At 40.2% G+C, this 16074-nt stretch overlaps 2 protein-coding genes across 2 annotated transcripts in view; both read right to left on the bottom strand.

The window, feature by feature from the left end:
- LOC309516923 (vomeronasal type-2 receptor 26-like) overlaps positions 1 to 12213 on the bottom strand; it is a 29121-nt gene extending 16908 nt beyond the window's left edge. The window contains exons 1-2 of the mRNA XM_082195881.1: positions 12105 to 12213; positions 10769 to 10850 (exon numbers count right to left, since the gene is read on the bottom strand). The gene's annotated coding sequence lies outside the window, so the exon portion shown is untranslated. The remainder of the gene's footprint in view (positions 1 to 10768; positions 10851 to 12104) is intronic.
- On the bottom strand, positions 843 to 10571 carry LOC309516838 (vomeronasal type-2 receptor 26-like). The gene is made up of 5 exons (XM_082195787.1): positions 10475 to 10571; positions 5155 to 6015; positions 4025 to 4252; positions 2361 to 2487; positions 843 to 1904 (listed from the first exon to the last, which is right to left on the bottom strand). The coding sequence occupies exons 2-5, from the start codon at positions 5989 to 5991 to the stop codon at positions 1003 to 1005; spliced, it is 2094 nt and encodes a 697-aa protein (XP_082051913.1). The 5' UTR covers positions 5992 to 6015; positions 10475 to 10571; the 3' UTR covers positions 843 to 1002.
- Positions 12214 to 16074: the final 3861 nt, after the last annotated feature.

Below are 16074 nucleotides of genomic sequence, written 5' to 3'. Positions count from 1 at the left end.
TTCATCAAATATTAAAAGCTTCCCTAAACAGGGCTGCCTTCAGGTGTCTTCTAAAAGTCAGATAGTTGTTTATTTCTTTGACATCTGATGGTAGAGCATTCCACAGGGTGAATGTGCTCCTCCCTAAGAAGAGAGACACAAGTCTTCAAGGCAGAGACTGTTAGGGTGGCAAAAATGTTGTTGAACACTCCATTGAGTGTTGGTATCATGCAGCAATTACTGGATGAGCAACAGAAAGAGCTCAGATGTAATGATCTCAGGCAGGCAACAAGCTCCAATAAGAAGTAATTAGACTCTGCAGATTTATGGTATGTTTATTTACAATTAATATTCAGAGAGCGGCAAAAGCCTGCCATTTCTTGGCTGCGAGGTGCTCAATCTGAGTCCCCGCCTCACAAGCAACACGGAGCCCGACAATATCCGGTCCTTCCCCGCCTGTCCTTCTGATGACTCTTAACCCTTTCCTCTTGTCTGCTTCAAAGAGAAATAGGACAGACTCCATCTGCACTATCTAACGAAGTATACGCTGTTCGCTGCCTTCCCTCTGGTTGCCTAGCAACACGCTCAAGGCAATCTCCTCCTTCGTTCCCAGATTGCTCGTTTCCTGTGTCTGTTGCTTTAACAGTGCAACGGGGGGGGGGGGGTCTAAATTCGCCCACTCTGGCTGTGCCTGTGTTCTCTCATTCTCGTAGTCAGACCCTACCCCCCATTCGTTTGCCGACATCAGTGCTGAGATGTATAAAATGGTGAATAAAAACTGATTAAATCTCCCCTCTCCACCTTAAGATTTTCACAGCGTTAACTCTTAACAAAATTAAACACATCTATTTCACACAGTGGAATCATGAAGTGGAAAAGTTACTTTCAATTTATTGGCAACACTTTCACAGAAGAAGAAGAAGAAGAAGAAGAAGAAGAAGAAGAAGAAGAAGAAGAAGAAATATTCTACTGTACACACAAAGAAAAGCACAAATTAAAGCAAAGGACAGGTTTCTTATTTCTTTAATTTTTCTTCCTTATTAGCTGTTCCCTATTGTTCAGCTCAGGCCTCAGAATGATTATGTAACATTTTGGGGAAAAGATGCAAACCAGCAACCCAATACTGGAGGCTAAGATGGAGAAGATCTCCACAGCTACCATATATTTCCCCTTGGTGCTCAGGTAGGAGGGAATAAAGGACAGCCAAACACTGCAGAAGACCAACATGCTGAAAGTGATAAACTTGGCTTCGTTGAAACTGTCCGGTAACTTCCTGGCAAGGAAAGCCACAGCAAAACATACAGTTGCCAGGCAGCTCATGTAGATGAGGACACAATAAAACATTGTTACAGACCCTTCATTACATTTTAGTATAATTTCTTCTGTCATTGAGTGCATGTCCACATCTGGGTATGGGGGAGAGGTTGCCAGCCACACAGTACATATTCCTACTTGGACTATGGAGCATAAAAGGAGAATGGAGTGGCCTAGTCCTTTCCCTACCCATTTCCTCATCCTGGACTCTGGTTTTGTAGCCATGAAGGCCAAAACCACAGTGAAGGTTTTTGCCAGGACACAAGAAACAGCGGTTGAGAAGATGATGCCAAAAGCTGTTTGCCGGAGGAGGCACGTGACCTTCTTAGGTCGGCCAATGAATAGCAAAGCACAAAGGAAACAGAGCAGGAGAGAGATGAGGAGAGTGTAGGTGAGGTTTCGGTTGTTTGCAATGACAATGGGTGTGTCATGGTGTTTTATAAATGTACCTAGTACCAGAACTGTGATCAGGGAAAGGAAAAGAGAGCAGCAGGCTAAACTGATGCCCAAAGGTTCTTCATAAGACAAGAAGCTGATATCCTTGGGTAGACATGCATTCCGGTTCTTGCTTGGATAGTCTTTGTCTGGGCATTTGTTACAGTCATTCATATCTGGGGAATAAAGAAATTAGCTCATATCATATCAGCTTGCTGAAATTTTTACTTTCTGTCTGAGAAGAAATGAAGCTCTGTTTAAATCAAAACACATGTTGAATTCTGTCTGTAATGTGGTATTTTTGAATTCAATCAGTTCAGAGCTATGTGGTATGTAAATGGCACAGCCAGGGCTATTGCTGCTCATGAAATTGGAATGGCTACACCAGTAGCCTTGGTGCAGTGACAAGCCCCCTCTTGATATGAGCTGAACCACATACCACCCAAGTACTCTCAATGCATAGTCATTCTCATTTGATTAGCATATTTAGACTATCTGAAGGGCAATGATCACAAAAAGGCAGAATCAGACACACAGTAGATCAACACCTCTTTTGAACCTTAAACCCAGCCATCATTACAACACCTTTCAATCCGAAGTTTGGATCTATTGAATCTATTTATTTCTCTTACCATCCTGGTTTGCAATCTTCCCCTCTGGACATGGGATGCAATCGTAGCAGCAAGGTGGCTGTCCCTCCTTCACTTTCTTGCTGGATCCTGGAAGACATCTCTCAGTACAGAGAGAAAGAGGCTGAGTCTATTCCATAAATGAAACAGTAGAAGGTTCATCAAGAGACTAATGAGTTTGGAATCCTTTATGTTCTCTGTTCTTTCTCTATGTTACTAAACTGACACAGCATATCAGCAATATGCAATGGCTATACAGAGAGCCATTGCTCCTTTTCTTATTCTTATTCTTATTCTTATTATTACTAGCAATGTTTGAAATTATGTGATATTCCATCTATATTGCTCTGGGATGTGCAGTGCCCCATCTGTTCTGCAAAGATTGCTTTATCCATTATGGTACAGTTTGAAGTTACTTTAGTTTCCCTCTTAATTTTGTTAGAATTGGTAATGTTGAGTATGCTCTCCACTAGGTAGACAGCTCTAGAACTGATTTTGGTGCCGGTGGCTATACTTATACTTGGACCCATCAGATGCTGCCTGGGGAAGAGTTCAGAATAAAACATCCAGAGCGGCTGGGGAAACCCATCCAGATTGGTGGGTATTATTATTTTGAGAAATGCGGTATTTGTGAATTCCAATACAAAAATATTCTGGACAAATACATGAATTGGAATGCAGCTATCTAGTGTCCATGACACTCCTTGGCATGCTGCAACACAATTCTCAGCATGGTAAGAACAATATATACCTTTGAAAACATATTTTGAGATCACTCTTTTTAAAAGATTGATGCACCCATTCCTAATGCTCTGTCTCTTGCTCTTCACACCTTTCTTCTTCTTTCCCTCCTTCACTCTCTCAATCTTCACCACATCTGCTTCCACCTCTTCCAGTGCCCCCCTTAGAAGAAGACTGCTGCATCTGCTGCTGTCCTCAGTTTCTTTCTCTGGTATTATTATGCCTCCTTTCCCCAACCCCTTCATTTCCTCACCTTTCTTGCAAGAAAGACAAAATCCTGGGGGTTATCAATTTGTACATCATATTTCACTCAGTTAAAAACCAGTATTTAATAAGTTTAAAGAAATCCCAATTTCTTTAGTTTATTTTACAATAGTTTTCTTTTTCTACTTAGGATTCTGGTTGAAGTCTTCCACTGGAAAATAATAATCCATTTAATCAGTCTGAGTTACCACTTTTCTGCACTGTTTGATGTAAGGTTGCTTCAAGAGCATAATGGTCTTGCAGAAATCCACTTCATAGCTTCATGGTCTTTCAGCACACAAACCCTTTAGCACTGGGGAAATGTACTCAGAGACTCTATTTGACTGAAATAAAACCTTCCCTCCTGTATCCAGGCCTTTTCATATGAAAACTAATATTTGACCTGAACCTAATTACCCACATTCAGATGAAGATGTATCTTGTAGTGGGGTATCTGAATGGCTGGGATATTGTTTTGTAATCCCCTTAATAAAAGATTTGTCTTTAATCCATGTGTGACTTCTTCCAGTAAGCTTTTGGTTCATAATCTAGTACCTGGATGCTTTGGCCATACACCACTCATCAACTTGCAGCTCAAAAGACAGTGAGTAGACCTGTAGGTGGATAATGATTGCTTATTCAATACTGAATCTCTTTTGAATTAGCAAACAATGCAACCCTACCTGGTTAAACCAACTGTGCCATGTGATGGCATCTTCATCAAGGAGTAATGATTGGTCTGGTGGAGCCTGAGGATCTATCCTCCCAACTCTCACTCTGTGAAAACTTTGGTTGGCGAATATAATCCAATTGACAATATCCAAGCTAGATGCTGCCTCTCCATTCTGGTTGATGAAGACCACATCTCCTGCCGTATTGTTAAATGAGATGCTTCTCAGAAAGTGATGGAGCTAGATTGAAAGCAGAAAAGACAATTGTTTGGAAAAGTTAAATATGTGTGAGTAGCGAGGTTTCTCTCTCTCCTCCTCCTCTTCCCCATTGCTGAACATCTCAGAAGACATGGCAGCGGTGTGCGACCACCTGCTGTAAGGAAGAATTTTGTTGGGATGGTATAGAGGGAATGCTGATCATCTCTCTTAACCGTTACCACAGCTTCCTATATATGAATGCAGCGGCACCTCACTGGGCTGTAAGGCTTCCCTCATACAAATGCTTTCTGCTCAAATATGGGGCAGTACCTCAAATATGGGGACGCGGGTGGCGCTGTGGGTAAAACCTCAGTGCCTAGGACTTGCTGATCGTATGGTCGGCGGTTCGAATCCCCGCGACGGGGTGAGCTCCTGTCCTTCGGTCCCAGTTCCTGCCCACCTAGCAGCTCAAAAGCACCTCTAAGTGCAAGTAGATAAATAGGTACCGCTTTATAGCGGGAAGGTAAACGGCGTTTCCGTGTACTGCGCTGGTGCTGGCTCGCCAGAGCAGCTTCGTCATGCTGGCCACGTGACCTGGAAGTGTCTCCGGACAGCGCTGGCCCCCGGCCTCTTAAGTGAGATGGGCGCACAACCCTAGAGTCGGACACGACTGGCCCGAACAGGCAGGGGTACCTTTACCTACCTGCTCAAGGAAGGACACGACCATCATTTCTCTTTCCTATAGGGCCTACTGTCATTTGCAAGCAGCAGAATATGTGGGGAATCATCTAGGATACTATCATATCAGTGCCACCTCCTATTCTGTCTGCAGAATTATAAATTCAGTTCCGGGTTTTCCTTCTAATACACCTGTGCAAATGTTTGATCCCATACTGTGTCAGAAAGTAACAGGGCTTTGCCAGTTGAGGATTTTCAGCCATTACCTGCCAAAACTGTTGATTCAGATTCTTCCCTCTCCCTCTGTACACCATTCTTCTATGTCTGAGTCTGGATGTGGACATGGCATGTAAAGCATAGGCCATGGCGTAGACAGCACTGTGGATGCTGTAGCTGTGGCCTGTCATGCTCATTTCAAAAAATGATCCAGGAAGGCTCTCCAGCTTCTCTTCTCCAGTGCAAATATTCCCCTCCACCTTGTCTGCAGTGATATCTGGGAATACACATTCAAAGGCCTGTTGCCAGAAGTCCCTGATAAAACCGTCCCCATCTGTGCTGGAAGGGTTTCTGTACACAACATACTGATGAAATCCTGGTGGGTTTCTGAAGTGAATTTCAAAGGATATAGCACCACTGAACACTCCTGAATTCCAGTACCTTTGAAAGACAAATGAAGCGAACTCAACCTGGGCTGATATTATCCATACTTTACTTTTTACATTATTTTTTATGTCATCATGTTCTGATAGGTATGGAAGCCATCTAAAAGTTGCCATGGAATAAGATTCTCCAGAGGCAATCACTACGTTAGCTTTGCTGCTAAAAATTTCCTCGTTTATTATTGCCCCCTGTGTTAGCATTCCAGGAATTTCAGAAATAAAACTAAAACTGGGGATTCTTTCTAGGAATGCAAAGCAGACACCACTCTTAGTAAACATTGGGGAAATGGTTTGCACAAATCTTTCTCCATTGTCATTGTCCGTTGCAATGACTCCAATCCACGTCCACCTGAAATGCAGAAGCAAAGAGAGAATTCCCTCATACTGAAGGGCTTCTGAGGCTGCCATCTGGTAGAAGGGAAGCCCTGGGCTTTTATCATTCATCACCGGAGCAGAGCCATAAATGAGCTAAAAAGTAAATGGAGGAAGAGAAGAGACCAAGTAATATTTGTAGAGTTCTTTCAAACTATTCATATACATTATGTGGCGAATCCTGTTAGTCAGATATGCCCTTTGCCACCCACCAGGGTTTGCCTGCCCTCTCTCATTCATACAAAAATACACACACAGATGATGGCTCCGAAGATTAAGAAGGTAGAAATCTGCCCAAAAACCTGTTCCGACCATAACGCCGTGAAGATGGAAATGAAATTTACAACAACTGGTCAGTTTAGATGGAGAATGAATGACACCCTATTTCGAGATAGAGAAATCCACATGAAGGCCCAAAAAACTTTAAAGGACTATTTTGAAATTAATCTAAAGGGCGATGTGGAAAAAAGAGTGATCTGGGACGCAAGTAAAGCGGTGATGCGAGGATTTCTGATTCAACAAAATTCAATAAAGAAGAGAAAACAGAATGAGAAAAAGGAAAATTTTTTGGAAAAGATAAAAGAAGGAGAGAAAAAATTAAGATCAAAACCAAAGTCCCAGGAGATTTTGAGGGAGATCAAGTTGTATCAAACACAATATATGGAATTGATGAACCAAGAGATTGAATGGAAAATAAAGCAAATGAAACAAAAGACATTTGAGTCGGCAGACAAATGTGGTAAACTTCTGGCATGGCAACTTAAGAAAAGACAGAAATTAAACACAGTCACAAGTCTAGAAGTGGATGGAAAAAATATATCTAAACCCAACGAGATAAGAAATTGTTTTGTGAGTTATTTTAAAAAACTTTATTCCCAAGGATTACAAAATGAAGAAGACATAGATAAATTCCTTAATAAATATGGATTACAAAAGATCCCTCATCATAGCAAGGTGGATTTAAACCAGAGAATAACAGAACAAGAGATAGAGGGTGCCATTCAGGACATGCAATTGGGCAAATCTCCAGGGCCAGACGGACTGACTTCCAGATACTACAAATCTTTAAAGGAATGGCTGATACAACCGTTAAAGGAAGTTTGTAACGAGATCTTAGAGGGAAAAAAGGCACCCGAATCGTGGAAAGAAGCATATATTTCACTCATACCAAAGACAGAGACTGAAAAGACTCAACTGAAGAACTACCGCCCAATTTCGTTATTGAATGTGGATTACAAAATATTTGCAGACATTTTAGCAAAAAGATTTAAAAGAGTATTGATGGAGAAGATTCACAGAGACCAAGCAGGCTTTCTCCCAAAAAGACACCTCTCAGACAATGTTAGGAACATAATAGATATTCTGGAAAAGTTAGAGGTGAATATAAATACCAAAGCAGTTTTGATATTTGTGGATGCGGAGAAAGCCTTTGACAATATTTCGTGGAGTTTTATGAAAAAGAATCTTCATGGGATGGGGGTAGGACAAGGATTTGAGAATGGTATGGGTGCAATATACTCCGAACAAAAAGCTAAGTTGATTGTAAATAATATAATAACTGAGGAACTTAAGATAGAAAAAGGAACACGACAGGGGTGCCCAATTTCCCCATTGCTTTTTATTTCGGTCCTGGAGGTGTTGCTGAATATGATTAGAAATGACCAGCAGGTTAAAGGTGTAAAGGTCGGAACTAAACACTATAAGTTAAGAGCGTTTGCAGATGACCTTGTTTTGACTTTGCAGGAGCCAAACACTAGTACAAAAAGAGTGTTGGAAATAATCCAACAATTTGGACAGGTAGCTGGATTTAAATTGAATAAACAAAAAACTAAAGTCTTAGGGAAAAATCTAACAGATATGGAAAAGAACAAGTTTCAAGAGGAGACAGGTCTGACGGTGGTTAAGAAGGTGAAATATCTAGGGGTTAATTTAACATCTAAAAACCTGAACCTGTATAAGGATAATTATGAAAAATGTTGGTCAGAAATTAAAAAAGATCTAGAAATATGGTCAAATTTGAGATTGTCAATGTTAGGCCGAATTGCAGTGATTAAGATGAATGTATTGCCTAGGATGCTATTTTTATTTCAAACTTTGCAGATTATTGACAAGATGGACTGTTTCAAGAGGTGGCAGAAAGACATTGCGAAATTTGTCTGGCAGGGCAAAAAGCCCAGAATAAAATATAAAATTTTAACAGATGCAAAAGAAAGAGGGGGATTTGCCCTGCCGGACTTAAAATTGTATTATGAAGCAGCAGCATTCTGCTGGCTGAAAGAGTGGATGCTCCTCGAGAATACAGATATCTTGGACTTAGAAGGTTTCAATAACGCATTTGGCTGGCATGCTTATCTATGGTATGACAAAATCAAAGTGCATAGTGCCTTTAAAAATCATATTGTAAGGAAAGCTTTGTTCAACGTTTGGATGAGATATAAAGATCTGCTGGAAAACAAAACCCCTAGATGGTTGTCACCCTTAGAAGCTAAGGCCCACAAGAGAGTTAATATGGAGGTCGGATGGCCAAAGTATTGTGAGATCTTAGAACAGGATGGAGAGAAATTGAAATTAAAGAGTCATGAAAAATTAAAACCCAAAGTACAAGATTGGCTCCACTATTGTCAAATAATGGAGGTTTTCAAACAGGACAGGAAAATTGGCTTCCAGGTGGAAAAATCAAAACTTGAGACAGAATTGTTAGAACCCAATATTAAGAATCTGTCAAGAATGTATAACTTGCTGTTGAAATGGAATACACAGGATGAAACAGTTAAATCAGTTATGATTAAGTGGGCACAGGACATTGGTCATAATATTATGGCTGCTGACTGGGAAGGGTTGTGGAACACCGGTATTAAATTTACGGCATGTAGTGCCTTAAAGGAAAATGTGATGAAAATGGTCTATAGGTGGTACATGACCCCAGTCAAGCTAGCAAAAATTTACCATTTGCCTGATAACAAATGTTGGAAATGTAAGGAAACTGAAGGTACTTTTTACCATCTTTGGTGGACATGCCCGAAGATTAAGGCTTTCTGGGAGATGATATATAATGAAATGAAAAAGGTATTTAAATATACCTTCCTTAAGAAACCAGAGGCCTTTCTCTTGGGCATTGTCGGCCAATTGGTGCCAAAAAAGGATAGAACTTTTTTCATGTATGCAACAACAGCAGCAAGAATACTGATCGCAAAGTATTGGAAGACACAAGAACTACCCACCTTGGAAGAATGGCAGATGAAAGTGATTGACTATATGACACTGGCGGAAATGACAAGCAGAATTCGTGACCAGGGAAAGGAGACTGCGGAAGAAGACTGGAAGAAATTTAAGATTTATCTTAAGAACTATTATAAACTTGATGAAGTTTAGAATGTCGAGATTTCACAGAGAGAAAGGGTTGCAGTAATATAAGATTAGATTAAGAAAGGACTATGATGAATTAGGATTGGAGAAAATATTTATAAGTTGCTATAAAACTTGGACATGAGGATGCAGAAAGGGGAGGTATGGGGAAGTCCGAGGAAAGAAGTTTATGAAAGGACATTTTGAAATTATATTTGTTTGTTTGTCTGTTTCTCTTTTATGTTTGTTTGTTATAAAAACTCTTGTAAAACCAATAAAAATGTTTAAAAAAAAAAATACACACACAGATGGCCTGAAAATTGGGGACATCTCCCATTTCTGTTTGTTAAACATTTCTTTTCTTTTCTTTTTATTTTTTTAAAACTTATGCATACTTGCAAAATTTGGCAGCATCTTGTATGATGGACAAAATGATTGGAGGGACGCACCATGCCCTCAACATAGCATTGCCTAACACTGCATTAGACATTATTTACTGTAGTCATGACAGAATTGCAACTTGGGTCGGATACACATTCCTTCTCTGGAACTTCTTTCGTATTCATGATGCACATACCCCAAGACACAGCAGAACTGCCATTTCTCCCTCTTCTTTTTTTTTTTTTTTGAGACTTATCAGACATAATTTATGAACATTTATTTCACTTTGGAACCAGCAGCTCAGCACTATTATTGTTTTCTTGCATAACTGGATTATATCTGCAATTTGTCATACCTTCAGAGTGTGTTTAATTTGAAAGTGCTTTTCCCCTAAACATACACATATTGTGTGTGGAGTCATGGCTGGTGAGGGACAAGCCCACTCTCCCACCAGTGGTCTCTGGGATGTCCTTGATGTGTGTGTAAGAGATTGGGGGTACCACATATTTTTTCTGGCATTGCAGCGTTTCTTTCCCCTTATTTAGGTAATTTTATTTTATTTTAATTCTGTACCACCTTTACTTTCCAAAGAACTGATTCTGCTCCAGTTTCATCCTTGCCATGAACTGGTAATACACCCTGCTGTGAAATCAGCCTCTTTATCTATGCAAGCTAATTTAGGTATTGATCATGAGTGTCCTACCTGCGGAATCTTATAGATATCCAAAACAGTTGCCACATAAAAGGAGATTTCAGAATCAAGTCCCCCAATGACCCCTGCCAGATTATTTTCAACATCACATAGATAGTTAGGAACAAATTTCTCCACCCTGGATAAAAGCAGCAGTGTGGCAAGATATGTGCTCCTTGCATTGTTATAGCTGTCATATAAGTGGAAGCCCAAGGTGATATTGGGTAAGATGTGAGGGTCTTCATTGATCTCCTTGACTGCAAATGCCAAGGCGACGATGTGCTGGTAAAGCTTAGGCACCACCCTAGAATGAGAGTTGCAAATGGCAATAGAAGGAACAGATATATCTTTTTACATAGCAACACTGTAGTTATTCATATCGAATTCAGTGGAGTTAACTCCCTGTCCATTCCACTGCTGAACAGTTCTTACTGTATAATCAGCCAGTTCTTCCTGATGTTTAGACAAAATCTCCTCTCTTGCAACTTGAATCTATTGGTTTGGGTCCTTCCCTCTGGAGCAAGAGAAAACAAGCTTGCACCATCTTCCTGGTGACAGCCCTTGAGATAATTGAAAATAGCTATCCTACATCCCATCAGTCTTCTATTTTCATAGCTAAACATACCCAACCCCCTCATAATTTTGGCTTCCAGACCCTTGACCATATGTGTCATCCTTCTCTGCACATGTTGCAGCTTGTCAATTTACTTCTTAAATAGTGCTGGACATAACTGAACACAGTACACCGGGTGTGGTCTGAGCATGGCAGAATAGAGCTGCTCTATTGCTTCTTTTGATCGGGGCACTATACCTCTGTTGATGCAGAAACCTTTTCACATGTACTACTGGCATGCCGGGTGTTCCCTGTCTTAGATTTGCGAAGCTGGTAATTCTTGCCTAAGTGCAGAACCTGACAAAGGCCTGGAAAACATGCCTTATGAGGAACGGCTAAGGGAGCTGGGCATGTTTAGCATGGAGAAGAGGAGGTTAAGGGGTGATATGATAGCCATGTTCAAATATATAAAAGGATGTCACATAGAGGAGGGAGAAAGGTTGTTTTCTGCTGCTCCAGAGAAGCGGACACGGAGCAATGGATCCAAACTGCAAGAAAGAAGATTCCACCTAAACATTAGGAAGAACTTCCTGACAGTAAGAGCTGTTTGACAGTGGAATTTGCTGCCAAGGAGTGTGGTGGAGTCTCCTACTTTGGAGGTCTTTAAGCAGAGGCTTAACAACCATATGTCAGGAGTGCTCTGATGGTGTTTCCTGCTTGGCAGGGGGTTGGACTCGATGGCCCTTGTGGTCTCTTCCAACTCTATGATTCTATGATATTTGTCCCTGCTGAAACTCATTTGTGATTCACAGAATTCTATGCTTCATAATATATACCATCATTTTGAAACAAATATTAGACTAAGATCAGAAAATGAAACAATATGAGCATTCAGGTTCAGAACAGGTTTCTTTTTTCATTCATTCTCACTAACACTCCTGTTCAGATAAAGTCTATCAAAAATGGCATTTCAAAAGGGCTACCTCAGAATTACAAATATATACACATTTCAATACATTTATATTCGTTTCCCTATCAAGAAATGGGAGATTCTACAGTATTCTCTTAATTCACAAGAGATTCCTATGGATTTTTACATCAGTATATGTCCCAGGGTAAAAGGGGATAAGTTTGTAGCCACAGCCATTATTCTGAGGCTGCAACTCTAGGTTAGATCATTCCTGTGCTGTAATAAATGAGTGGCTTAGTTCTTACACAAGCTCTTCAGGCAGCGCTGGTGGGGGTTCCTCAGTGAATTTTGCTGGAGATGAGATGAAGCCACCATGGGAAACAATGGCACCAATGAGGAACTCTCCCGGGTGATGATATGTGTGAAGTGGATGGTGTGGACGTTGGAGCATACATTTTGCTATGTGAGCCTGACATACATTGTAAGAAAGCAGTTCCAGCAACAATAACACTAAGACCACCATTCTCAGTATGATGGCAACTGTTTGTTCTATGCAGAAACCATGTTTTCTCTTCTCCAAGATAAAAAATGTCTCATTTAAATGGTAGTTTATTTTCCCAAAATGACGCAATCTGGGAGTATACAAAATCAGACTTGTGGATCACAAGTCTGATTAATTCTGATCAGTTTTAGTATACTTTGCATTAGGTTTCCCAGTGGCCACTGGAAGTCCACAGGTTGTTGTTTTTTAAAGTTTTTTAGTAGCAGCAGCTCAAATTATACCCTGTTAGCCATCAAGCAGCAATGTAGTTATTCATCCAATGCTAAGGATTCCCTATGGAATTGCTGAAGAAAATGTGTTTGTCACATATTCAGAACTGTTATTTTTATTACCCTTTCATTAGATAATAAAAGACCAGTGGTGTATTGATGAAGTTAGAAGTTAGAAGCACATTACAGAAGACCTTGTAACCAACTGAATTTTCAAAATATGTAATCATCATCTTGGAATTAGGGTCCCTTCCAGCTCTATGAGTCTAGGTTACATGAACCACTGCTTCCCTTAATAACGGTACTGTGTAAGAGGAAAGTCCAGGGAGAACAGCTACATGGTCTGCTCTATGGGATTTTGGGGAGAGTTTTGTTGGGTTGAGGCAAAATGACTACAAGGGGATTCAGTCCAGCTATTATATGCTACATCAAATACACTTGTTCATGCTTTATTTCTTTCTTATTGTAAGCTGTCCCCTGCTGTTTAACTCTGGCCTCACCAAAATAATATAACATTTGGGGAAGAAGATACAGCCTATTAACCCAAAACTAGAGGCCATAATAGAAAAGATCTCCACAGCCACCATGTACTTTCCCTTGGTACTCAGGTAGGTAGGAACAAAGGACAGCCACACACTGCAAAAGACCAACATGCTGAAGGTGATGAACTTGGCTTCATTAAAACTGTCTGGTAACTTCCTTGCTAGGAAAGCCACAGTGAAACTGACAAGGGCCAGCATTCCCATGAAGCCTAGGACACAGTAGAACATGGTGACTGATCTTTCATTACATTCCAGTACAATTACTTTAGTCACTGAGTGCTTGTCTAAATCAGGGAGTGGGGGAGCAACTATCAGCCAGGCACCACAAATCATCACTTGAATGAGGAAACTGAAAGGAACAATGGAGATGGCCAGATGTTTCCCCACCCATCTCCTCATTCTGGACCCTGGCTTGGTAGCCATGAAAGCTAGAACCACTATAGTTGTTTTTGCTAAGATGCAAGACACTGCTACTGAGAAGATGACTCCAAAAGCAGTTTGTCGAAGGAGACAGGTTATTTTTGTGGGCTGGCCAAGGAATAGCAAAGGACAAAGAAAGGAGAGAATGAGGGCTATGAGGAGAACATAGGTGAGGGTCCGATTGTTGGCTTTGACTATGGGAGTTTCTTTGTGCTTGATGAAGATCCTAAGCACCAAAGCTGTAATGAAAGTCAATAAAAGAGCAAACGTGACCAAACTGATCCCCAGAGGTTCACCGTAAGACAGGAAGCTTGTATCTTTTGGAAGACATATATCCTGGCCAATGTTTGGATACTGATCTTCTTGGCATTGAAAACAGTCATCCACGTCTGAAGAAAGAAAGAAGAAAGAAAGAAAGAAAGAAAGAAAGAAAGAAAGAAATTACACGCTCTTAAAAGAGTCAGAGGTGGTGGTCTCTGTTGACTCACAAAGACAAGGCCACACCTCTCTCCCCCCACCCCACATTTGATCATTTCTGACTCAAGGTCATTTCTGTGGAATAATGAAAATAGTTGTGCACGTTGTAAACTACTTCAGTATTTTGATCTAATTCAGTAGAATATCAGCTGACCAGAACGGGTGCTTCCACACTTTCTGATTCTGCAGCTGTTACTCAGCTCATTTTAAAGGTGAATCTGTGTCCATGGTGAAGCTGATCAGCTTCAAGTGCCAATGGATCTGATTCAGATTTAGAAATGCTTAATGAAGGTCCACTGAAATCAGTGGTACTTGTTTATGTGATTTCCTATTTATTCAAATTGTTCTCTCTAAACATAACACTGTATAAAAAATAGGTTTGCAGTTAAACTATAATGGATTTCTAATCAATTGCCCATGATTTGGCGCAATATTTTAAACATCAAGGAAATCACTGTTAAAACACAAACCCATTGATATACATAACCAGATCAAAATCATCTATGAAATAGGTGGTATACATACATCTATAGAAAACATTTTTTAACCGTTCTTACCTTCCTGGTTGGAAATCTTTCCTTCTGGACATGGAATGCAGTCATAGCAACAAAATGGGTTCCCTTCCTTCTTGGTCCGACTATAACCTGAACCGCAATGATCATTACATATAGAAATGGGCCGAGTCTGTCCATAAATATTAAAATATAATGTTTTAGGTAACATCACGAACACTAGAAAGTATTGCAAATGCAGTGGGCTTTTAGAACTTGAGTCCTGGGCTCATATTATGGTATGTTATTATTTATTTATATAACACTTTTTAGAGCAAATGCCACCAAAACAGTGAGCATTAAAATCAATGACATATTTTAAAACAAACCAAAGGAATGTGCATCAAACAATAGAGGTGGTCTGACCCCAAAATTGTTAACTGTGCCCAGGGTAAAGAGGTGCATCTTCACCAATCCATAGTAACTATAAATGAGGATGTTTGACGTGACACTTTGGGGAAAGGGACATGTTTTGGGAACTGCCACAGATAATTCCCTTTCCTAGACTGCCATCCCTCAGGTTTCTGAGGGTGGAAGAAGTACCAAGAGGGAATCTTAATACTCAAAAGGTTATGTATGCAAAGAGGCAAGATATGTTGAACCTAAATAATCTTATAAATAACACAAAACTGTGCGACTCAAATTCATTACAAAAGTCGAAGCGTCATGGAAGAAATGTGTCTTCACCTGCTTCATTGATATGTATGAAGTCCACACTCAAATTATGAGAGGGTTACATTTTGGGGTTAGCGTGTGAAGCCAAAATTGCCTATAGTTAGAATGCATGTAATTGAATGTTGGGTGGAATTGCCAAAGTCTTCCCTGCCACCCCAAGAATGAACATTAAGTGGCACATTATTATGGAACTACAACATGAATGTTCAGATTGAAAGCCATAGTTTGAATGGGGCTAAATAAATTTACAGAATACTGAGAAACAACCATGGGACAAGTGATGGAATGAACCCTGAAAGATTCAGAGAACCCACCTGGTTAAATTGGTTGGGCCATACAATGGCATCCTCATGAATGGTGAACGGTTTTTCCTGGATACCCAGGGAGTCTATCTTCCCAATTTTGACTCTACGAAAGGACTGATTTGGAAACATGAGCCAGTTTATAATGTCAAAGCCAGCAATTAATTCACCATTTGTGTCAAAATGCACATTTTCTCCTGCACTGTTGTTAAATAAAATACTTCTGAGGATGTGATGGAGCTAAATAATGAAAATAAGATGGAAGATACATATAAATGCTCAAACTATGTTATCATACAATATAGTGAAAATACATTCAAGGGACAGGATTATGATCTCTTGAAAGCTTTGGGCGAGCTAATGTGTCAGGCATGCCCTTCTCAAACAAAGAACAGATTAATTTAAAACAAATCAAAGTCTTGATGAAATAAATGGTGCCATTCGCCTCTCCCCTTCCCCTCAATGAATGGTTGAATTAAATACAGGACAAAATATCAGAGCAGCACCAAGTTATGAAACTCCATCCCCCCAAAAGTG

Source organism: Podarcis vaucheri, assembly GCF_965113315.1.
Source record: "Podarcis vaucheri genome assembly, chromosome: 13".
NCBI classification, from domain to species: Eukaryota; Metazoa; Chordata; class Lepidosauria; order Squamata; family Lacertidae; genus Podarcis; species Podarcis vaucheri.
This window is presented reverse-complemented; position numbering and strand designations above follow the sequence as displayed.

Excerpts from the sequence above, each read along its gene's own strand:
- LOC309516838 (XM_082195787.1), bottom strand. The coding sequence starts at position 5,991 with ATGAATGATAAAAGCCCAGGGCTTCCCTTCTACCAGATGGCAGCCTCA. Across the intron at positions 4,253-5,154 it reads TGAATCAACAGTTTTGGCAG|CTCCATCACTTTCTGAGAAG; the intron begins GTAATGGCTGAA and ends CTTTCAATCTAG. Across the intron at positions 2,488-4,024 it reads GGCACAGTTGGTTTAACCAG|ACTCAGCCTCTTTCTCTCTG; the intron begins GTAGGGTTGCAT and ends TTTATGGAATAG.